This window comes from Pseudochaenichthys georgianus, chromosome 17 (assembly GCF_902827115.2).
Source record: "Pseudochaenichthys georgianus chromosome 17, fPseGeo1.2, whole genome shotgun sequence".
NCBI classification, from domain to species: Eukaryota; Metazoa; Chordata; class Actinopteri; order Perciformes; family Channichthyidae; genus Pseudochaenichthys; species Pseudochaenichthys georgianus.
The window spans coordinates 27,093,577-27,117,471 of record NC_047519.1 but is presented as its reverse complement, the minus strand read 5'-3'; the positions used below and the strand labels follow the sequence as shown (position 1 = coordinate 27,117,471).

The 23,895-nt window shown below is 40.3% G+C and overlaps 1 protein-coding gene, 1 long non-coding RNA gene and 1 pseudogene across 3 annotated transcripts; 2 read left to right on the top strand and 1 right to left on the bottom strand.

Moving 5' to 3' along the window:
- The first annotated feature begins 404 nt into the window (after nucleotides 1-404).
- Nucleotides 405-9,042, top strand: LOC139432856 (alanine aminotransferase 2-like; annotated as a pseudogene).
- Nucleotides 9,043-9,521: 479 nt separating this feature from the next.
- On the top strand, nucleotides 9,522-23,889 carry LOC117462590 (alanine aminotransferase 2-like). Of its 2 annotated transcripts, XM_034104865.2 has the most exons (11): nucleotides 9,522-9,861; nucleotides 9,953-10,042; nucleotides 10,135-10,243; nucleotides 10,889-11,022; nucleotides 11,117-11,360; nucleotides 11,449-11,528; nucleotides 11,621-11,757; nucleotides 22,170-22,344; nucleotides 22,476-22,631; nucleotides 22,741-22,853; nucleotides 23,787-23,889. In XM_034104865.2, the coding sequence occupies exons 1-11, from the start codon at nucleotides 9,796-9,798 to the stop codon at nucleotides 23,875-23,877; spliced, it is 1,395 nt and encodes a 464-aa protein (XP_033960756.2). In that variant the 5' UTR covers nucleotides 9,522-9,795; the 3' UTR covers nucleotides 23,878-23,889. The 2 variants fall into 2 exon arrangements, with proteins under 2 accessions (XP_033960756.2, XP_071062465.1); XM_071206364.1 differs by lacking the exons at nucleotides 9,522-9,861; nucleotides 9,953-10,042 and having other exon boundaries at nucleotides 10,141-10,239.
- Nucleotides 12,717-22,151, bottom strand: LOC139435629 (uncharacterized). Its single transcript, XR_011644847.1, has 2 exons — nucleotides 20,634-22,151; nucleotides 12,717-20,089 (listed from the first exon to the last, which is right to left on the bottom strand). It is a non-coding gene; the product is annotated as an uncharacterized lncRNA (long non-coding RNA).
- Nucleotides 23,890-23,895: the final 6 nt, after the last annotated feature.

The following is a 23,895-nucleotide window of genomic DNA, read 5'->3' as shown; positions in this document are numbered from 1 at the left end:
CTCACAGTTTCATCCCACAGGCCATACAACTGTTAAACACCAGCATTTTTTAAACAACATCCACAACATTAATCTGGCTACAATTTAGATTTTTTTTATCTAATATATCAAATTCAATCACTTGCATATAGACTCTTATTGCACTATTTCACTTTTTTTGTACTATTTTTCTTTTTGTATTTACTTGCACTATTTTTTTCTGTTTTATTGTACTGCACTGTTGGAGGGGCCAGTGACCTAAGATTTTCATCGTCATAACTACACTGTAGCTATATGTACGCATGACCAATAAAAGCCTTGAACCTTGAACCTATATCATGTATAATAGGGAATTATTTATTTCTTCCCTACTCAAGCAACGTAGGGAAGAGGTGAGTTTGTAGCTGTTCTACATTGGTGTTTTATCCTATCATTTACTTGTGTGTTTTATGCCTTTTATACATTTTATAGTTGTATGTTGTATTGTGTACTGTATATAAAGCACTTTGTACATTTGTGTTGAGAAGGGTGCTATATAAATAAAGTCGTACTTACTTACTTACTTCACACATCGTTTTTAGATAGGAATAGTCGGGTGGCTTTTAGGACTACATCTGTGTAGTTACCTGTATTGCTCCTCCTCTGATATCATTGCCCAAGCACTAAAACCTGCAGGAGATCAGTCTGAATCTGAAGAATATGAAGAAGTTAGATTATACAGTCCTCGCCAGACGAGCAAACCAGATCAAGGAAGAGCTCAGACAGGTAAAGAAAGGGGTTATTGACATATTTTCAAAATGGTTTCTGTCAGCCACATTTCCATCCTGTTGTTTTGCTTTAAATTCACTGTCTGCAGAAATTGAGAAAGCCATACAAGCAATTGATAGATCTGTACTGGGGAGACCCGCACGCTGCAGGTGTGAAGCCTCTGTCCTTTGTCCGACAGGTAATCTGTAACCTTCAAAGTCCATTTTTAGACTGAGATTAATATGCAAGCTCATACATCTTCTTCACTCTTATGTGTCTTCTCATTTGCAGGTTCTTGCAGCATGTCTTTACCCTGATCTTGTGAACAGCAACACGCTTCCAGTGGACGTCAGACAGAGGGCTCAGAGGCTGCTTGGGGAATGTTCCGGAGGGAGTGTAGGTAAGATATGTGCATGTGGTATTATTAAAATGAAATGTTATGGAGTTATGGGATATCTGTCTTCAAGACTTCTGGACCATTTAACCCTTTCAAATAATGTTTTACCATTACTTTTTCTTTTGCATACAAGCTTAGTTATTTTAAGTTTATGGAATACATTACATAAAGCAAACGGAAATCCGGATACCTCATTTTGCTACTAGGGCAGGGATGTGTGTACTATGCAGATAGATAGATATGTATTTATCCCAAGTTGGGATTTGATTTGGTCAAGCATTAGGCTACATGAGTTAAAAATGTTTAAGAAATACAATAACATAAAAATGTATTAAAAAAAAGTACATTTAATTAATAGTAAGAATATAAATAACAAATGCATAATATAAGGGTAGGTAATAAGATAATACAATATGCTTAAAAAGATACTGAAGTATATCGGTTTTTTTTTTAAATCATACATGTGCTTAGCCTTGATGCAGTTTGTAAGACCTATATTAATAAAACTGTGTAAATGCTATTAGACAAATACAAATTAATTCAATGATGTAGCATAAAACAAGGTTATAAAATAAATGCAATAAAAATACAACAATTTTTACTTCCAACATTATTGCTTTTCCTAAGCTTTCATGGTTATTCCTTCAGGTTCTTATACTGCTACAGCTGGCATACCAGAAATAGTCCACAGAATCTCTGAATTCATAACCAAACGAGATGGCGGGGCTCCATCAGACCCTGAAAACATCTACATCAGCCCCGGCTCTCAGTGGGCTCTCAGGGTAATAATTACTGAAATACTGCCATACTGTGTCTGTTCCTCCTGCGGATCATCATCATCATCTTTGAGTTGAATTAATCTGTTCCTGTGTTTATTAGAACATTCTCAAGGTCTTGTTGAACAGCCAGGCTTCCCCCAGAACAGGTGTGCTGACTCCAGGGCCGTGCTACCCCCCTCACCAATTTTACAATAAAAGGGTTGGGAGGAGTTACTGTCCCGTACTACCTCAGCGAGGAGCAGGGCTGGGAGCTGCACGTGGAGGAGCTGCATCGAGCGCTGGACTCTGCAAAGGGACTCTGCAACCCTGTCGCTCTGTATGTCATCAACCCTGGAAATCCCACAGGTAGTCAAATCCAAACAGAATTGACATCATCTAAGTATATCTTTTGAATCATAGAATATGGTATCATGCCATGCCGTGTTTCCTGTAGGTTATGTTCAAAGCAGAAAGACAATGCAAGAGGTGATCCGGTTTGCTTCAGAGAAGAGGCTCTCCCTCCTGGCTGATGAGGTCTTAAAGCATTGTCATCTAACCAGAGAATTCATCAAGAGTGACAGAAATGTGTAAATAAACGCTTGGATGTTCTGTGATCTCCTCCACAGGTCTATCAGGAATGTGTTCATGGGGAAAAGAGTGAGTTTCTCTCTTACAAGAGAGTTCTGTCTGAGATGGGTCCTCCTCTCTCAGACACGGTGGAGCTGGCATCCTTCCACTCAGCATCCAAAGGCTTCATGGGAGAGTACGTTCTGTGTTGTACTGTCTGCGCTCTATTTCCTGAACAATAGAAGAAAATTAAAATAATTATTTAAGAGCGCAAACTTGGACATACAACAGGATAAATTACACATAGATTAAAGTCAGTGAAGCTAATTTATTTTAGGTAGTTTTCTGACAAAGAGTCAACTGATGTGTTGTTGTGCTGTTGTTTAAGGTAGCCTACATTTTAGGCTCAGAGTTGGCAAAACGTTAATCTGGTTTTGGATTCTTTATTCTCTAGTGAGGCTTGCCAGAATTAATTAATCATTCATTGACAATGAATGAATACAAATGGTTGTTTAAGGGGTCAAGTATTTCTGAAGGAAAGAAAGATAATGTCACTACAAGATTGACAAGATAAGAAGTTCTAAAAGTGCTCAGAACAATACAATTGAATGAGTTTCTATAACAGCTGGGCTGTACGCATGAAGATCAGGCTCGGGCAAATATATGCAGATCAGGGACTCTTCATTTTTCTCTCTCCCCCAGATGTGGTCTGCGTGGTGGATATGTGGAGCTGGTAAATCTGGACCCTGATGTTATGAAATGCATCTACAAGCTGTTCTCCACAGACACCTGTGCTCCTGTGTTGAGCCAGATTGCCCTGGATCTGATGACCAACCCTCCACAACCAGGAGATCCATCGTACCCACTGTATAGTGAGGTGAGATCAGAGATAAGCAATTCAGATTTCTATTTTGCAGGATGCCTAATATCCTGGTTTTCTCAAGCAGTTTTAAAATAGGAAACCTCAATGATTGTTTTGTTCTTGCCTTTAACTTCTGCAGGAGACACAACACATCAAGACTATGATGGTTCATAATGTAAAGAGAGTCTTTGAGGTATTGAACAGCCTGCCGGGTTTCTCCTGCAAGCCGGTGGAAGGAGGTGCCTTCGCATTCCCCAGACTGCATCTTCCACCTAAAGCCATTCAGAAAGCCAAGGTTATATATCTCATTGAACCAAGTACACACTGCAAAATCACAGCAATACCACGAACAAGTAATTAATCATTTGGTTATATCTTTGCTTATTTTAGGAAATGGAAATGGAACCAGATTTGTTCTACTGTATGAGACTCCTGGAGGAAGCTGGTGTGTTAGTCAAACCTGGCATGGAGAACGGACCAAAGGACGGCACCCACCACATCAGGTAAAATATTTAACTGGCTACTAAGCAAAAGAGTATGTTTCTAGTAAAAAATTACCAAAAATGAAGCAGTCTGTAATACATTAACGCACATCCATAAGACATTACAATGTGTTCATGCTTTGTAACTACATTAAAGGTGGGGTAGGTAAGTTTGAGAAACCGGCTCGAGATACACTTTTTGTTATATTCCATGGACTGCTCTTAACATCCCGATAGCAATGAATATCTTAAGTGCTTTGATAAAAAATCAATACAAAATGTATCTGTGTTAGCCGTAGTACTGTAAAAAGCACGACCAATCATTTTAGCGGCCCGGCTAAAATAACTGGATGGCCTACCTGCCTGTCAGCCTTCCATCTGTGCACAAACTTATCTCGTGCCCTCATTGGTTATGTGCGCGTTCGTGTGTGTTGGAGGAGGGACTCTGTTAGGAAGTGGCAGATTTTTTCCGGCTGTGTATTTTCAAATTCTAGCGCACTCGAGCTGGTTTCTCCAAAATTACCTACCCCACCTTTAACATCTTTATAATAATGCATGACAACTCATTAGGTTTTTAGAGTATTAAAGGTGGTGGACATAATTTAGTAAGGTTTCAACATTTATAACGCGTTATACTTCAATGCCAAAGGGATCACAGAGTTCATGTAATTGGTCATCTATTAAAGGGCATGAAGCAATTTATTGTTATAAAAAGTTGTTGTTGCAAAGCTAGATACCTATTTGCAACCCATCCTAACATTAACCCAGTAGCTCAGCTCACCTTTCTACAGCAATGTCCTGCTTCAGTCTTTGTTGCACATTCACAGCAGTCTAGGGAGATGGGCTTCTATTTCCTCACTCTCGTCGTACCATTGGACACTGTTGGTCTGATGTTGTGCGGTTTTAATTACACTTTACTTGTAGCAAGCATACACTGCTCAAAAGTCCTCGTAATTTAGTTGGAATGCTGATAACAGCATTCCAACTATCTGTTATGCTACGCACAAAAAGTTTATTATTATTCTGCAGGGATTTTGCACCTCTTCTCCTCCCGCATTGAACATCGCAGAAACTCCGTTCAAACATCAAAACGTTCAACTCGGTCGGGAATCAATGGCTATTACTTTTCTCATTCATAACTTTCATAATTCCAGAGATACATCCCATAATTCATCACATTTTTAACATGGAAATCAATGAATAAATCTTCATGCGACTTCAACTGCTAACTACTCATTCATACTTTCACTCAGAAACCTCATTCCAACTTTAAAATGTTACACATCTTTCTGACATTATTCGTGAAACACAACTTTTAAATCTGATTCTTACTTTTAGAGATATTAAACATTGTTCAGACCTTGGTAAAGAGGCCTTCTTCAGATTTTAACAATAACTAGAGTGCGTGATGTCACAGCTAGAGGGTAGGAAATCTTGAAATGTGCCTTCATATTTTTTTTTAAAACTGCCATAATTCCCAAACCCTACATTCCTGAGACATAATCTTTCATGACAAATGTAGGAAATCATCTCGTAGCTTGAAAAATGACAAATAATTAAGCAAAAATAATTCAACAAAATGCCTCTTGAGGGCATGGAGTGACAAAAACTTTCAACATGCCTCCATTAAAGCCCATTGTAATTTCAGGCTGATATTTCCTCACTGCAGCAGCCGCACACCTTTAGTTAAACTGCCAAAAAGGCCACATTATTAACCGGAAAGTACACAAAAATTACACTTCAGATACTCAAGGTCCTTGACATGCTTCACGTTTTGGAATTTCACAGATATCTGTTACGGTTCTTCCACAAAACGTTCACATGTAAGAGGTTTATCTCTCATTCAGAACAATGCAAATGCTCTCCTCTCACTGATTACTGCACGTTGACACGTCATTAGCTCAAATATAAACACCTGTGTCATGGAACACGATGATGTCATAATTCCAACTGACATAATTAGAGCAGCAGACTAATGACGTGGTCACGGGAGTTTAACAGACTGTCTCAGCCTATTATTTTCCGTCTGATGGAGACTTCATACTGACTTCAACATGTTCCACATATTTTAGACATTATTGGTGACGTATGCTTTTAGTTTTAAAGTTTTCAGTTCAAATATTCTGCTGCTTTTTCATGCATTTAGACTTTTATTTTCTTGTTCTTATTTCATATTCAAGTCCCCTCTATTCATAATAATAATAATAGATTTAATTTGTTAGCGCTTTTATAGGTGCTCAAAGACGCTTTACATATATAGTGAAGATAAAATAAAATAGAGGAACAACAAATAAATATATAGTTAAAGTTAAAGTCAAATAATACAAAAACAATCACACATTAAAAGCCAGATTGAAGAGGTGAGTTTTTGTAAGTTTTTTGAAGGTGGTGAGGTCAGATGTTCATGAACCCTTTAAAGTACTCAGCCACACCACTTACAGTGGGGCAAACAAGTATTTAGTCAGCAACCAATTGTGCAAGTTCTCCCACTTAAAAAGATGAGAGGCCTGTAATTTTCATCCTAGGTACACTTCAACTATGAGAGACAGAATGGGGGGAAAGAATCCAGGAAATCACATTGTTGGATTTTTTATGAATTAATTGGTAAATTCCTCTGTAAAATAAGTATTTGGTCACCTACAAAATCCACTATGGCCAAGACCAAAGAGCTGTCAAAGGACACCAGAAACTAAATTGTAGACCTGCACCAGGCTGGGAAGACTGAATCTGCAATAGGTAAGCAGCTTGGTGTGAAGAAATCAACTGTGGGAGCAATTATTAGAAAATGGAAGACATACAAGACCACTGATAATCTCCCTAGATCTGGGGCTCCACGCAAGATCTCACCCCGTGGGGTCAAAATGATCACAAGAACGGTGAGCAAAAATCCCATAACCACACGGGGGGACCTAGTCAATGACCTGCAGAGAGCTGGGACCAAAGTAACAAAGGCTACCATCAGTAACACACTGCGCCGCCAGGGACTCAAATCCTGCAGTGCCAGACGTGTCCCCCTGCTTAAGCCAGTACATGTCCAGGCCTGTCTGAAGTTTGCTAGAGAGCATTTAGATGATCCAGAAGAGGATTGGGAGAATGTCATATGGTCAGATGAAACCAAAATAGAACTTTTTGGTAAAAACTCAACTAGACGTGTTTGGAGGAGAAAGAATGCTGAGTTGCATCCAAAGAACACCATACCTACTGTGAAACATGGGGGTGGAAACATCATGCTTTGGGGCTGTTTTTCTGCAAAGGGACCAGGACGACTGATCCGTGTAAAGGAAAGAATGAATGGGGCCATGTATCGTGAGATTTTGAGTGACAACCTCCTTCCATCAGCAAGGGCATTGCAGATGAAACGTGGCTAGGTCTTTCAGCATGACAATGATCCCAAACACACCGCCCGGGCAACGAAGAAGTGGCTTCGTAAGAAGCATTTTAAGGTCCTGGAGTGGCCTAGCCAGTCTCCAGATCTCAACCCCATAGAAAATCTTTGGAGGGAGTTTAAAGTCTGTGTTTTATCAGCTAACTAATGACACACACTCAGAGGATCTTTATAAACGTTTTAAGTATTGCACGTCTTTAAACATGACTCTTATAAATCACTTTTAAAACCAGCGATGCACTACAGTGTCAGCTTTTCTAAAATAGAAACTTCAATGTTCACATCTTTCTAAATGATTCTACTTTTCAATTACCTACAAATAATCCTAATCATAATCCCATTTTCAATCTTCCAATTGTTCATATGTTTTGGTCAATTAACAAACCTGTTTTTCATCAAATGTTAGCCTTTGCCAGATTTATTTGATCACCATGGAAACCTTTGATCTCTGGACACGTCGTTAGCTCAAATATAAACACCTGTGTCATGGAACACGATGATGTCATAACTCCAACTGACATGCTCAGATCAGCAGACTTCAGATAATGGTTAATGGTCCTGCCCTCAACAGCTCTACGTCAATTATGGGGTGTCATCATATGCCGTTTCCATGGAAATTCATCCCTCGCCATAAAAGACGATGTCGCTTAACTCCTATGAAAATGTTCAAAAAGTGCTCAAACTTCACATGTGTGCTAACAGTCCAGCCATGAAGACATCTATACGGGACAGTTTTGAGATTTCTTCAAATGCTGTTGCCATGGCAACACAATGCTCGCCATGAAACACGGTAAAAATGCTCCAAATGGCCCAAAACTTCACAGGTTTGGTAACGATGCAGCCATCAACGCATCTAAGCGTATTATGGGATGTCATCAAATGCCGTTGGCATGGCGACAGATCATTCACCATCAAGTTAGTTCAAAAGTTTGCAGTTCAAATATTCTGCTGCTTTTCCAAGCCTTTTTACTTTCTTCTCTTCTCCCATCATCACACATTCAAGCCCCCAGTGTTCATGTATCATTTCAATCTAAATTCTTCACATTCTTCTTACATGTTACATTTCAGCATAGCAGTTTAGCGTCAGCTTTTCAGCATACATGTAAAGCATTCCCACTAGCAATTTCTTCAGGAATTGCATTCTTTAGTTTATAATCGGTTATGATAGATCTTCATGTGTCTTCATAATGTGAATGGCTAAAGTAGTTAGAATACGCTGGGTTGGAATTTGATTATTGTTTCATACAATGTCACTTTGGCATGGTATTATAAACACATTATCAGGTCCTATGAATGTGTTTGTTCTGCATTACAGACATGACCATCATTGAAAGTATAATTCAGACATGTTAATTCAGCACAAGTGGACTTTTTTCCTTTAACTCTTTCTCTGTGCAGATTCTGCATTGTTACCCCTGAGGACACCATGGAAGAAATGCTGAGCCGCCTGAGCAGCTTTCACACACAGTTTATGAAAGACTTTTCTTGAATGAAGGCACTATTATTGTTTATTGTGTTATCTGATCACTTAAATAATTAAGTTGAAACAACAAAAATAGTCTGATCATTTACCTCATGTTGGCATGTGAGCATTTTTTATAATAAATATGACATTCATTATCGCATGCAGTCCGTTTTAATGACCTTTGGTCTAGGTCAAATTAAACTTCTGTTTTCCAGAAAAAACTAATATCCATAAATTACCGAACACAGTCCAAAATTCAAACCAATGGATTCCCTCACATCACATGGAAGTTCATAATTTACCTAAACAATACCAGCAGCACACTTCAGATAACTGTGGGGCTCTGCTCATATACTGTATACTGACTTTCTTTTAATAAAAAACATTCCCATGAGACCACCATCCTCTTTGCTTCCTCTCTACCAGCCAGAATATTATCCACACTCCAATGAAAGTCCTGGATGTCATTAATCCACCTCACAGTTTCATCCCACAGGCCATACAACTGTTAAACACCAGCATTTTTTAAACAACATCCACAACATTAATCTGGCTACAATTTAGATTTTTTTATCTAATATATCAAATTCAATCACTTGCATATAGACTCTTATTGCACTATTTCACTTTTTTTGTACTATTTTTCTTTTTGTATTTACTTGCACTATTTTTTTCTGTTTTATTGTACTGCACTGTTGGAGGGGCCAGTGACCTAAGATTTTCATCGTCATAACTACACTGTAGCTATATGTACGCATGACCAATAAAAGCCTTGAACCTTGAACCTATATCATGTATAATAGGGAATTATTTATTTCTTCCCTACTCAAGCAACGTAGGGAAGAGGTGAGTTTGTAGCTGTTCTACATTGGTGTTTTATCCTATCATTTACTTGTGTGTTTTATGCCTTTTATACATTTTATAGTTGTATGTTGTATTGTGTACTGTATATAAAGCACTTTGTACATTTGTGTTGAGAAGGGTGCTATATAAATAAAGTCGTACTTACTTACTTACTTCACACATCGTTTTTAGATAGGAATAGTCGGGTGGCTTTTAGGACTACATCTGTGTAGTTACCTGTATTGCTCCTCCTCTGATATCATTGCCCAAGCACTAAAACCTGCAGGAGATCAGTCTGAATCTGAAGAATATGAAGAAGTTAGATTATACAGTCCTCGCCAGACGAGCAAACCAGATCAAGGAAGAGCTCAGACAGGTAAAGAAAGGGGTTATTGACATATTTTCAAAATGGTTTCTGTCAGCCACATTTCCATCCTGTTGTTTTGCTTTAAATTCACTGTCTGCAGAAATTGAGAAAGCCATACAAGCAATTGATAGATCTGTACTGGGGAGACCCGCACGCTGCAGGTGTGAAGCCTCTGTCCTTTGTCCGACAGGTAATCTGTAACCTTCAAAGTCCATTTTTAGACTGAGATTAATATGCAAGCTCATACATCTTCTTCACTCTTATGTGTCTTCTCATTTGCAGGTTCTTGCAGCATGTCTTTACCCTGATCTTGTGAACAGCAACACGCTTCCAGTGGACGTCAGACAGAGGGCTCAGAGGCTGCTTGGGGAATGTTCCGGAGGGAGTGTAGGTAAGATATGTGCATGTGGTATTATTAAAATGAAATGTTATGGAGTTATGGGATATCTGTCTTCAAGACTTCTGGACCATTTAACCCTTTCAAATAATGTTTTACCATTACTTTTTCTTTTGCATACAAGCTTAGTTATTTTAAGTTTATGGAATACATTACATAAAGCAAACGGAAATCCGGATACCTCATTTTGCTACTAGGGCAGGGATGTGTGTACTATGCAGATAGATAGATATGTATTTATCCCAAGTTGGGATTTGATTTGGTCAAGCATTAGGCTACATGAGTTAAAAATGTTTAAGAAATACAATAACATAAAAATGTATTAAAAAAAAGTACATTTAATTAATAGTAAGAATATAAATAACAAATGCATAATATAAGGGTAGGTAATAAGATAATACAATATGCTTAAAAAGATACTGAAGTATATCGTTTTTTTTTTTAAATCATACATGTGCTTAGCCTTGATGCAGTTTGTAAGACCTATATTAATAAAACTGTGTAAATGCTATTAGACAAATACAAATTAATTCAATGATGTAGCATAAAACAAGGTTATAAAATAAATGCAATAAAAATACAACAATTTTTACTTCCAACATTATTGCTTTTCCTAAGCTTTCATGGTTATTCCTTCAGGTTCTTATACTGCTACAGCTGGCATACCAGAAATAGTCCACAGAATCTCTGAATTCATAACCAAACGAGATGGCGGGGCTCCATCAGACCCTGAAAACATCTACATCAGCCCCGGCTCTCAGTGGGCTCTCAGGGTAATAATTACTGAAATACTGCCATACTGTGTCTGTTCCTCCTGCGGATCATCATCATCTTTGAGTTGAATTAATCTGTTCCTGTGTTTATTAGAACATTCTCAAGGTCTTGTTGAACAGCCAGGCTTCCCCCAGAACAGGTGTGCTGACTCCAGGGCCGTGCTACCCCCTCACCAATTTTACAATAAAAGGGTTGGGAGGAGTTACTGTCCCGTACTACCTCAGCGAGGAGCAGGGCTGGGAGCTGCACGTGGAGGAGCTGCATCGAGCGCTGGACTCTGCAAAGGGACTCTGCAACCCTGTCGCTTTGTATGTCATCAACCCTGGAAATCCCACAGGTAGTCAAATCCAAACAGAATTGACATCATCTAAGTATATCTTTTGAATCATAGAATATGGTATCATGCCATGCCGTGTTTCCTGTAGGTTATGTTCAAAGCAGAAAGACAATGCAAGAGGTGATCCGGTTTGCTTCAGAGAAGAGGCTCTCCCTCCTGGCTGATGAGGTCTTAAAGCATTGTCATCTAACCAGAGAATTCATCAAGAGTGACAGAAATGTGTAAATAAACGCTTGGATGTTCTGTGATCTCCTCCACAGGTCTATCAGGAATGTGTTCATGGGGAAAAGAGTGAGTTTCTCTCTTACAAGAGAGTTCTGTCTGAGATGGGTCCTCCTCTCTCAGACACGGTGGAGCTGGCATCCTTCCACTCAGCATCCAAAGGCTTCATGGGAGAGTACGTTCTCTGTCTGCCTTCTACTTCCCGAACAATAGCAACTTTGTACTTTTTAACATAGCAAACTTGAACATACACCAGGATACATTAGTTATAGATTAAAGGATAATGAGCTATTTGTCTGACAAAGAGCCAACTGATGTTTTGTTGTGCTATTGTTTAAGGTAGCCTACATTTTAGTGCTCACAGTTGGCCAAACCTTTCTCTGTTTTTGGATTCTTTATTCTCTAGTGAGGCTTGCGAGAAAAGCAGATGTTTCTTCAAGAAACCAACTTAGCACTGGCTCATTAAAACCTGTTAAGCAAGCCCGAGAGACCCCGGTACCGGGGCCCTCCTGCAACATCTTGCAGGAAACAGTGTCTGAGGGCATGTTAATTTAATAAACTATGAATGTTTTATATCCATGTAACGGGAATAAACTCATCTAACCGATCATTTTATTTTATTTAAAAAAAAAAAAGCCTCTGAATTAGCAACGAGCGAAAAATGTTAACAGATGACTGCACCGAAATTCACTCACAAAACCTTATTATTTATCTTTGCTGCACATCGAACCCATCGTTTCACATAGTGAGGGGACACAGAATCGAGGGTTACCCTTCATTATCACTCAATTATACGAACTCTCTGAGATAATAACAAGAACAGACATCAAAATATATGGCGCTAGGTAGCTAAAAACGCTAACATGGCTCACCTGTGTCGTAGTCTGGTCAAAAGTGGTCTTCAATGGCATTAAAACGATAAAAACGCTGCTGAAGTTAATCCATAGGTTAATCCAATGTGTCTGTGTCCCTGTGAAATGATTTCTGATAATCCATGAGCAATAAACCTGCTTTTCGGTTTTCAGATGTCAGAGTGAGAGATAGGTTCACAGTGTTATGGAAATCTAGGGCCCAACACAGCTGGAGAGTACAAGTCAAATGATCATAACAAATAAATGGTGAATCGAGAAAAGCTGTCTTTTGGTTATTTATTTGAAGCTTCAAATACACGATATAATGATTGAATAATGTCACAAGTCGCACAGAGTATAAGATAGTCTGCGCGAGAGTGCGCAGAACAATGGAAAAGCAAAGGTTATATAGAAAAGGAGTGGGAAAGAGAACAATCTGGGTTCACACAGTCAGATTGTTGATGAGACACCCAGTGGCCTTGAGTAGATAGCATAACGGTTCTCAGAGCAGGGAAGTTCGTGATGTGTCTGACTGTGTATGAGTCTCCCAGTCTGCTGAAACAGCTGTGGCCTTGCAGAGACTGGGAATATAATATAATAATAATGGTAAAAGCACAACAAGAGGAAATAAGAAGCATTTGGTTTAAACATATGAAAGACATAATAAGGATAATAATAAGGATGATAATAATAAAAATTCCCACTACATTCCCCCCTTTTGATCATACTTGATCAATAGAAAAAAACAAATGATAGGATAGACTGATATAACACATCAATGAATACACTCCATCGCTGGTTTAAGTAAACACATCACAAATATATCATAGAAAACTGGCTGTTTTTGTGGAGGACAGACTCCAATATAATGTAAGCATAAGAGAATAAGAGAAGAGGGTACGCATGATTATATTGTAGTGTCGGAACCAGACTCTTCTGATTCTAGCTGGTCTATCTCACTGTGGCGCAAAGGATTGTCTTGTAATGGAATAGTAGTATACTGAACGAAAGCTGAGGACACCATGCTGGAAACGCATTTCTTCAGTATTGGGATTATCAAACAGGTACAACTGATTAATAGGCCAAAAATGATCGCCAGGGGTGTAACTATACTAGCCAGCCATGCTTTCCACCCGCCTGATGTAAGCCAGGCCCACCAGTCCCAGCCCCCTGCGTTGGATATGTCATCAGCTTTCATGTCAGCTAACAGGTTGTTAAGATGCCGCACGGTGTCAGTGATGTTCTTGGTGGCGTCGGGAATGTAAGTGCAACAGGAGTCACCGATCACATGACACAGGCCACCCTTTGAGGCGAACAAAAGGTCAAGAGCGAATTGGTGCTGCATGAGCATGTTCCTAGAGGCTATTATGAATGGGGTCAATGCCTGGAAGCCTTGCGTCCTCTCCTAAGTGAGGTTCTCTAGCCGGACGTGTAAGGTATCTATTTTATGGGCATTGTTTACTGTACCCCACCATGGGAACAGGCCACCCATGAATTTAGCTCCAGCGGACGTCATATCTCTTTTTACCTTGTGGTGGTCGGGGTGTTGGAACTCTGGGTAATGATGTGTCGTGTGCATTAAGGACGTGAGTACAGTGACTGCTGGATTCAAATCCACTAGAGTGCATGTCCCTATCCAAAGGGGAGCCAGAACTTGATAGAGCTTGTTGCCGCACAACCAAACGTAATCTTCTGGCGCGCTAAACCCAGAATCACTGGGCCAGGCCAGTTGGAGGGAAATATGTTTAACATCAGGGAATGCTACGTTAGAAAGGATTCTCTCAGGGGCACCAGATATGTGACAATACGAGATTTTGTAAGCACCGTCACCGCATGTGTTCCGTAGGATGCGAGTACAACCAGTAGTAGTGCCTAGGAAAAAATAAGGTGGTGTAAGAGACGTTTTGTGGTAAACTCTCTGGATGCAGAGGTTGTGTTTCATCCCTCTCAAATGACTGGGGTGCACATGGCTGACGGGTTGGTACTTTGCGTATGTGGTATCAAGCGTGGATGCACGCAAAGAGGAGTCAGACCGATTGCTGCATGGTGGGGGAAGCTGCCTAGCATAACGCCACCCGGTTACGCTGTCTTCATCCTTGATGGGCTTTGTCAGAGCCATAAACGCGCAGAGGTGTTCAACCTGGGTCAGAGAGCGCGGACGAACTGGCACGGACACTGATGAGTCCTGGGGGAAAAGGGTGCATGCATAACATGACCCATTTTGTCCTGCGGCCTGCAAGAATGATCTCAGAGTGTGCCACCAGACGTTACCGGTGATCCCACTACTGGTCTGACCCACATCAATGTTGCTATGGTCGCCTATGTATAGATTAAATGTAGATGTACCTATGGATGTCAACAGTGGCGTCAAAGGTTGCTTACGCTTTTCCGGGTCTGAGTTTTGGGCGCGATGTCGATGTAAAATGTGCCACACGGGTCGGCGCCGGATACATACAGACAGACAACAAAATAAAATAAATGTGGTTCGCCCTGCTTTCCCCATGTACCTCTTAGATACCTCGATTTTGGCTGACATGCTGTGTGCTGAAATGGATACATAAAATATAGGACTAGTCCTAACACAACTATCATGGCAAGTATGCAGAGGAACCATTCTATGATTGTCCAGGCTCTCCAGTAGCATTCACATTGCTCACGGTTGCGTTGTCGTCTCTCCAGGCGAGCCCTCATCACGAGGGGGAAATGTTCCATGGAGTGTGTGTGTGTATTCTCTCGGTCGATTTCGTGACCCGGACCGTCAGACTTCGCACACTGATAACACAAACGAGGAACCAGAGAGCATATGGAACCGCTCAGCTGGCACTCGCTCGTGACACCTTGTGTGTAGTGTGTTTTGGTGTATGTAGTGCAAGTGTGGTGCTGGTGGTGACTAGGACACGTCACTTGCTGTCATCTGTTGGTGACTCGGACACGTCACTTGTTGTCATCTGTTGGTGACTTGGATATGTCACTTGTTGTCATCTGTTTCTATCGTTTCTCCTTTCCTGTGACCACGACCTTGCAGTGGCTGGCGTGGACCCATGTAGCTCTCTCGGCGACCTTGACCGCTGTCTGGGTGACGAGAAGCACCTGGTAGGGACCTTGCCAACGATTGGATTTCCAGCTCTTTCTCCGGAAATCCTTGACCAGCACGAAGTCGCCCGGTTGAAGGCGGTGAAGCGGACCAGTGGCAGTCGCTAAAGTGGATGATAGGTTAACACAATATGACAACATAGCATCCTCACACAAAGTTGTGGAGGGAAGAGGACATCCTGGAGCCTTGAGTCTGTGGAGGAGCCCCAAAAAGGATTTCAAATGGGCTGAGTTGACTCCGTGTTCTTTTCCGCATCCTCATGTACATCAGCACAATGGGCAGAGCTTGTGTCCATGACAGACCTGTGTCTGCACAGCATTTTGCTAGTTTGTAATTTTGCATGATGCAGATTAGCATGCTTCACAGTGCTTTTGAGCTGTTACTGTGAACCCCCTTGTGAACCACTCCTGATTTATAGACTCTAACATCCCCCCTTTTGACACATGATCCCACCCATGTGTCAATTTAGCGAAATGAGGGAAAAAATGTCTGGGAAGACATGGATTAGAATTTGGGCCAACCCAAAAAACAGCCCCAGCAGCCTTCCATTGAGCCTTCTCAACTGGCGTAGCTAGCTGCTTCATGGAAGTCAGTGATGACATTTTGTCAGTAAAGGAGGAGACAGGGATTTTAACAAATGAGTGTGCGTGAGGTGCGAGAGGAATGAGGGCAGCTGCCTTTGCGGCTGAGTCAGCAGACGCATTTCCTAGGGAAACTGGGTCTGTACTGCTTGCGTGTGCGGCACATTTACAGACTGCAACCTCAGATGGGAGCAGAATGGCGTCTAGTAAGCCTGCAACCAGCACATGGTTAAGTACTGGTTTGCCATCAGATTTAAGAAATTGTCTACACTTCCAAATAGCCCCAAAATCGTGTACTACCCCGAAAGCATATCGTGAGTCAGTGTAAATAGTCACGGTTTTGCCTTCTGCAAACGTGCAGGCTTCAGTTAGTGCGATGAGCTCTGCTGCCTGTGCTGAGAGGTGGCATGGAAGCGGTCCAGAACGGAGAACAGCAGAATCTGAAACAACAGGAAAAAAAAACAAAAAAAAACAAACAAATAAATTAGTGCCCCCTTGGTCGCGAGAGGCAGACCCATCAACATACAAAATGAGGTCAGCGTTGGTCAGAGGAACGTCTTTTAAGTCCAAACAATAAAAACCTGTCTGTCTTTAAGTCCGGTCTAGGTGTGCACACAATGGAAATTACGTCAACTGTCTTCAGGCAATATTCAAACTAAATGAAGTCTCTCCTTTTGAAACATCATGTGTTGAAATAAACACCTGCAGTTCAAAAAAATAAAAAAAATAAAAAATGAATTGCCTAATATTTTTGTTGTGGAATCAATTAATTTCTTTCTTTAAAGGCAAAAACATGAAAAAGCTAAGAGAAAAACCCTATTGAATACAATATTATTTGGAGCAACTTAATTTATAAATAGTTGTCAACTTAAAAACATGTGTTCATGTTCAACATGTGGTAATTAAGTACATACAATTTAAGATTATATTTAAATAATACGGTAAAACAAGTTGGAACTTTGGAGTAATCAACTTAAAAACTTGTGTTTATGCTACCAATTATTAAGTGAGTGGTAATTGAAAACACCTCTGATTGTAGAGGAAAAGCCTTCTCCCCTAACCCAAATAACTTTGTTGCTTTAACAACATTTCAATAGAAGTTGTCTTAACTCAATAACCATCGATGCAACCTATTGCCTTGATTTTCTTTGTTAAGCCAAGGCATTTGTTGTTAGAGTGTACGTAGACTGGGCCTCCCATATAACCTGGCTGAGCCGATATAAAAACCAATCAGCAAATAACTTTTCAATACATTATTGATTACTATTTTTGAGGTACTTTTAGGTTGGAAGTGAACATAAGTCATAGGTACATGGTGTACTTTTCCTTCACTACATGTATGTAATACCTTTAGTTACTTCACAGATGTGGATGAATGATGTGAAATATAATCAAGTGTTGAATCAGACTTTAGTTCCACCTGGAGTAAATCCACAAGCTACCCTGCAGAATACAAAGTCATTCAAACTAGCTGCACCTTCACCAGCTTTGAGAACACTTTCATGATCAATCATTATAAAACATATCATATATATTATTCTGAAATGGACCAATCTGCACAACGACTACTTTTACTGTCTTTACTTTCACTATATTTTTATAATACTTTTCTACTTTTACTTGAAGAACATTTTGAATGCAGGACTTTTACTGTAACACTCTGGTATTTCTACTTTTACTCAAGTACAAGATCTGAGTACTTATTCCTTTACTCAAGTACAATATCTGAGTACTTCTAATTTCACTACAATATCTGAGTACTTATTCCACTTCTGGTAGTGTATTAGTCTGAATTGTAGCTACAAAATCACACAGAGCTGCATAAAAATAGAATAATATGTACACGTGTGTACAATGATTTGTAGGTAATTTTGACTACTCAAGACACCTCACTTATACATCTTCAAAGTATTGGCTTTCAGAATATTAAACTTGTTTCGGCAAATTCAGATGATAAATACAACTTTGAAGCTTGTAACGGCATAATTACAAGCAGAGAACGGACTAAGGTAACGTCACAGCAAGCATAACAACAGCCGTGTGTTATGAACACATACGCAAGAATGACATCATCTGTTGCTTAGTGACTTTTTTAACATTTAGTCTTAACACAAACGTGTGAATGTGTAAGGTTTACCATTATATTCAAATGTGAACAAAAATGTACTGTCTTTGTGTACCGGAACACTGGAAAAAAAACATTTGAGACATCTATGGCAGTAAATATGTTGCAGAGGCTGGAACTTTTGGAGTAATCAGATAAGAATTCCGGACGAGCGTGCATGCACAGCTGCATTTACATCGTAAATCCTGGACAAATCTCCACTCGTCAGGAGGTTTGTCTCTGATCTTTTTGACAGGAAACACTGGAATCGTTACACGGAATAATGACCCCTTGTTTAAGCAGAGAGGTAAACACTGGCCATCAACAGCTTCACGTTTCAATGAGTACGGTACGTGAACGTGGACATTAACCCTACGTCATATCTGTGAGCTGCCCAGAGTGAGTATGGCACATCTGAAAGCGCGGCAGGAAGCTCAGAGATATGAGAATTACCTTATCCTCAACCAACAGCAATGTGCGCAGAACGGCTACGTTCGTGCACATTTTCCTTTGATACACGTCACGTGACATAGAGTACATGACATATTCTGTGTGTGTAGGTGTCTAATCAGTGACTGACTCCCAATCTTTAACGATTGGACCCAAATCCCTCCATCTATCAGTGGGGCCCCCTGGCTAGTGAAATGTGTGGACCGCCCCTGGGATTTGACACAGCTGGTTGTGTCTTGTGTGTGTGTGAGTCTAACAGAGATAGTGCTACCCAGCGAATTCCAATACATTTTTAAATATGAGCTCATCATTCACACATTCTAACAGTAAAACTCTCATCATAGCAGTTACGCGGATCTTTCAACCACGTTAGCAGTACAATGCAAAATGAGAAGTTTCCACACAGCAGGTGGAAAACCACGTTGACCAGTCAAATGCAACAACTCCTGAAAATCAGGATATGTCAGCAGCCCATTGATACACATTCACCAGTTCTTTATCATCAAATGACACTTTTTGAACCATCGTAGGAGATGGCTGTCGGACTTTAAGACCCTCATTTGTGGAAAAATGAGGTCCAAGCCGAACCGGAGAACCAGATCTCTGCCCAGTAAATGTATTGGGCAGGCAGATGATAAAATAACTGTTTTTTACTGATGTGGGAAATGGATTACTGTCAACACCGTTATCTCCACTCTGAAGTGGTACAGAAACTTCTCCTTTTCATAAACCCAGCACATGAATAAATCTATCACTACATTTGCATTCAGGCAAATCTACCCTTTTTTACCACAGAATGTGTAGCCCCAGAATCAACCAAAAATGTGTGGGACATTTCTTAACGCAAACATTCACTGTCATATTTCAAATATGTACCCTTTTTAATTACAGACATGTCCTCTAATTCTTCTAATTTCTCAATAGCATGTATGATGCGTGTGTGTGTGTGTGTGTCACTTCCCTGGTTTGATGCTGCTGGCTGAATTTCCATCTCGCTCGATTGGGCCCCTTCCCTGCTGTCCCCCTCTGCCTCCACTCCAGTGTTCTGTGAGCAGTCCCATAATCCAATGTTCAACACTTCCACACTTGGAAACATCTTTCTTCAAATGAACGTCTTGCTTCTTGTCCTCTGCCTCTGAAAACCTCCTCTGCCTCTCCCTCGGTATTGTGAGCGTCCAGCATTTTGTTTAGCTTGCGCTGTGTCTGTGAGTCCGTTGAGAAAGGCATTACTGAGGTTTGTTTCCCAAACACCTGCTTGGTCTCCTAGGGCATCGGGTTTGTTTATCCCGCTGTTGTCGAGCTTGGAGTTGACGCTGACTGCATGGCTGGGGCTTGTAGTGGAGGTGGTTGAGGTGTTCCAACCAGATTGCCAGGGTTGTACGCCGGAGGAGGGAAGGGATACCCAGTCGAGGAGAGGTCATTCAGGCCTGCAATGGAAGGACACAGAGATGTCTGGGGTTTACATGTTTTTTGGAAATAATGTATTTCTTTTCTTCACATTCATTTTCAACCTTAATATTTTATTTAATCCCCAAGGCCAACTGCCTTTTTTTTTACTCCCCAGTATTATAAACACTTTCTATGAGTGTCCTTTAGGTTTTTGATTTTTAATTTACTCAAAGAACCTCCCTTAGGAAATCCGAACATTTCCATCCATATATTTAATTTAGACAGACTTTCTTCACCATATTTTGCTCGCATGACATCAACTATCGGACCCTCAGGAGGCTGTACATACCCCCCTCCCTGCTTTGCCCCCATAGCAAAGTCTTTTAAAGTGTCACCAAAACACTCCGTGTCACCAAAACACTATTAAAGTGTCACCAAAACACTCCGTGTCACCAAAACACTATTTTTCATCCGTCGATGCTAGATATGCCAAATATCTCTGTTTTCGAGCAGTCCCTCTCCTGATGTCATGGAGTTTTAATTACGTTTAACTTTAAACAATTTAGACTTTGCACATCTCACCGAGTATTGAAAGCCCTTTGAGTTCGTTGGATCTCGTGAAGTCAATCGGTTCCACCCCTCGCGCTGGTCCCCTCGTCCCGTACGTTTTATGTCGGGGTAGAGGAGGATCCAAGATCCCGGAGCTAGCAGCCACCAGCGTCCAGAGGTTTCCCCGATCAAACATACAGAGATCCTGCCGACAACGCCATTTGTTATGGAAATCTAGGGCCCAACACAGCTGGAGAGTACAAGTCAAATGATCATAACAAATAAATGGTGAATCGAGAAAAGCTGTCTTTTGGTTATTTATTTGAAGCTTCAAATACACGATATAATGATTGAATAATGTCACAAGTCGCACAGAGTATAAGATAGTCTGCGCGAGAGTGCGCAGAACAATGGAAAAGCAAAGGTTATATAGAAAAGGAGTGGGAAAGAGAACAATCTGGGTTCACACAGTCAGATTGTTGATGAGACACCCAGTGGCCTTGAGTAGATAGCATAACGGTTCTCAGAGCAGGGAAGTTCGTGATGTGTCTGACTGTGTATGAGTCTCCCAGTCTGCTGAAACAGCTGTGGCCTTGCAGAGACTGGGAAACTCATAAGAGAATATAATAGAATAATAATGGTAAAAGCACAACAAGAGGAAATAAGAAGCATTTGGTTTAAACATATGAAAGACATAATAAGGATAATAATAAGGATGATAATAATAAAAATTCCCACTACAACAGTCACTCTCATGCAAAACTGTACGCAAAGCCCCCACCTTTTTGTGTTACCATGTGTGTGAGTGGGGAGATTCCCCTTCGATTCTATTGGCTCTAACGGTCAGAAAGAGATGTCAATCACCAAAATCGACCAATGGGTTCCAGAGAAACGGTAAAAACCCCATTTCCACCCAAATCACCTCATAGGTGGAGGTTTTTTTGCTAAACCTCTCTAAAAAGGTCAAATGTCACTTGTTTTTGCATCAATCTTGATACAGGGTATTTATTATATGTTGTACTTTGGATTCCTAAAGCTTTCAGACTACCTTACCATCATCCAAGGGTAGTTTTCACTATAAGTAAACAAGACTTTTTGGACGGACACTATAATTTACAGTTTTTTACTATGTTCAATCTGAATTTTCTTTAAAATAAAAACATCTATATTGATTCTGACTTTTCTACATCTAACCCACAGGTTTATCATTACTTTGAGAAAAAAAGATTATTAATTTAACCCTTTTAGAAGGGAAGATATGGTCATTTGTTCTGGGAATGTCATTTTCGAGCCTGAGACCTGAAAACAGGCTCAGGGCTAAACTGGTTTTAATTGAAATACAAATGGTTGTTTACAGGGTCAAGTATTTCTCAAGGAAAGAAAGATAACCATGATCTTGGAAACATGAACAAAAATGTCACAACAAGATTGACAAGATAAGAAGTCCTAAAAGTGCTCAGAACAATACAATTGAATATCTATGAGTTTCTATAACAGCTGGGCAAACATATGAAGATCAAGCTCAATAACAAGCTACTCAGGGACTCTTCATTTTTCTCTCTCCCCCAGATGTGGTCTGCGTGGTGGATATGTGGAGCTGGTAAATCTGGACCCTGATGTTATGAAATGCATCTACAAGCTGTTCTCCACAGACACCTGTGCTCCTGTGTTGAGCCAGATTGCCCTGGATCTGATGACCAACCCTCCACAACCAGGAGATCCATCGTACCCACTGTATAGTGAGGTGAGATCAGAGATAAGCAATTCAGATTTCTATTTTGCAGGATGCCTAATATCCTGGTTTTCTCAAGACGTTTTAAAATAGGAAACCTCAAGTCCTCTGTATTTTTGTGTTCTTGCCTTTAACTTCTGCAGGAGACACAACACATCAAGACTATGATGGTTCATAATGTAAAGAGAGTCTTTGAGGTATTGAACAGCCTGCCGGGTTTCTCCTGCAAGCCGGTGGAAGGAGGTGGCTTCGCATTCCCCAGACTGCATCTTCCACCTAAAGCCATTCAGAAAGCCAAGGTTATACATCTCTTAGAACCAAGTACACACTGCAAAATCACAGCAATACCACGAACAAGTGTCACATATGTGGTAATTAATCATTTGGTTATGTTTTTGCTTATTTTAGGAAATGGAAATGGAACCAGATTTGTTCTACTGTATGAGACTCCTGGAGGAAGCTGGTGTGTTAGTCAAACCTGGCATGGAGAACGGACCAAAGGACGGCACCCCCCACATCAGGTAAACATATTTAACTGCCATTACTAAGCATTTAATTTAAAACCTTTATTTAACCAGGTGGTCCCATTGACATCATCGATCTCTTTGTCAAAGGAGACCTGCAAAATAGTTTTTCCTAGTAAAAAATAACCAGACCATAATGCATTACCGCACATCCATAAGACATTACAATGTTTTTTGTAACTACATTAACATCTTTATAATAATGCATGAGTACTATAAGGGGTGGACATATTTTAGTAAGGTTTCAACATTTATAACGCGTTATACTTCAATGCCAAAGGGATCACAGAGTTCATGTAATTGGTCATCTATTAAAGGGCATGAAGCAATTTATTGTTATAAAAAGTTGTTGTTGCAAAGCTAGATACCTATTTGCAACCCATCCTAACATTAACCCAGTAGCTCAGCTCACCTTTCTACAGCAATGTCCTGCTTCAGTCTTTGTTGCACATTCACAGCAGTCTAGGGAGATGGGCTTCTATTTCCTCACTCTCGTCGTACCATTGGACACTGTTGGTCTGATGTTGTGCGGTTTTAATTACACTTTACTTGAAGCAAGCATACACTGCTCAAAAGTCCTCGTAATTAAGTTTTAGTATCATACAACTGCTTATAACCCTTAACAGTCACTTTAGTTTAAGCTCACAAAGTCCTGTTGTAAGTGATGTTTCTAAGACATTTCAGAAATGTATCATTATGATACATATCTGGTCTTCATAATGTGAATGGCTAAAGTAGTTAGAATACGTTGTGTTGGAATTTGATAATTTGTTCATACAATGTCACTTTGGCATGGTATTATAAACACATTATCAGGTCCTATGAAGGTGCTTGTTCTGCATTACAGACATGACCATCATTGAAAGTATAATTCAGACATGTTTATTCAGGATTAGTGGACTTTTTACCTTTAACTCTTTCTTTGTGCAGATTCTGCATTATGAACCCCGAGGACACCATGGAAGAAATGCTGAGCCGCCTGAGCAGCTTTCACACACAGTTAATGAAAGACTTTTCTTGAATGAAGGCACTCAGAAAA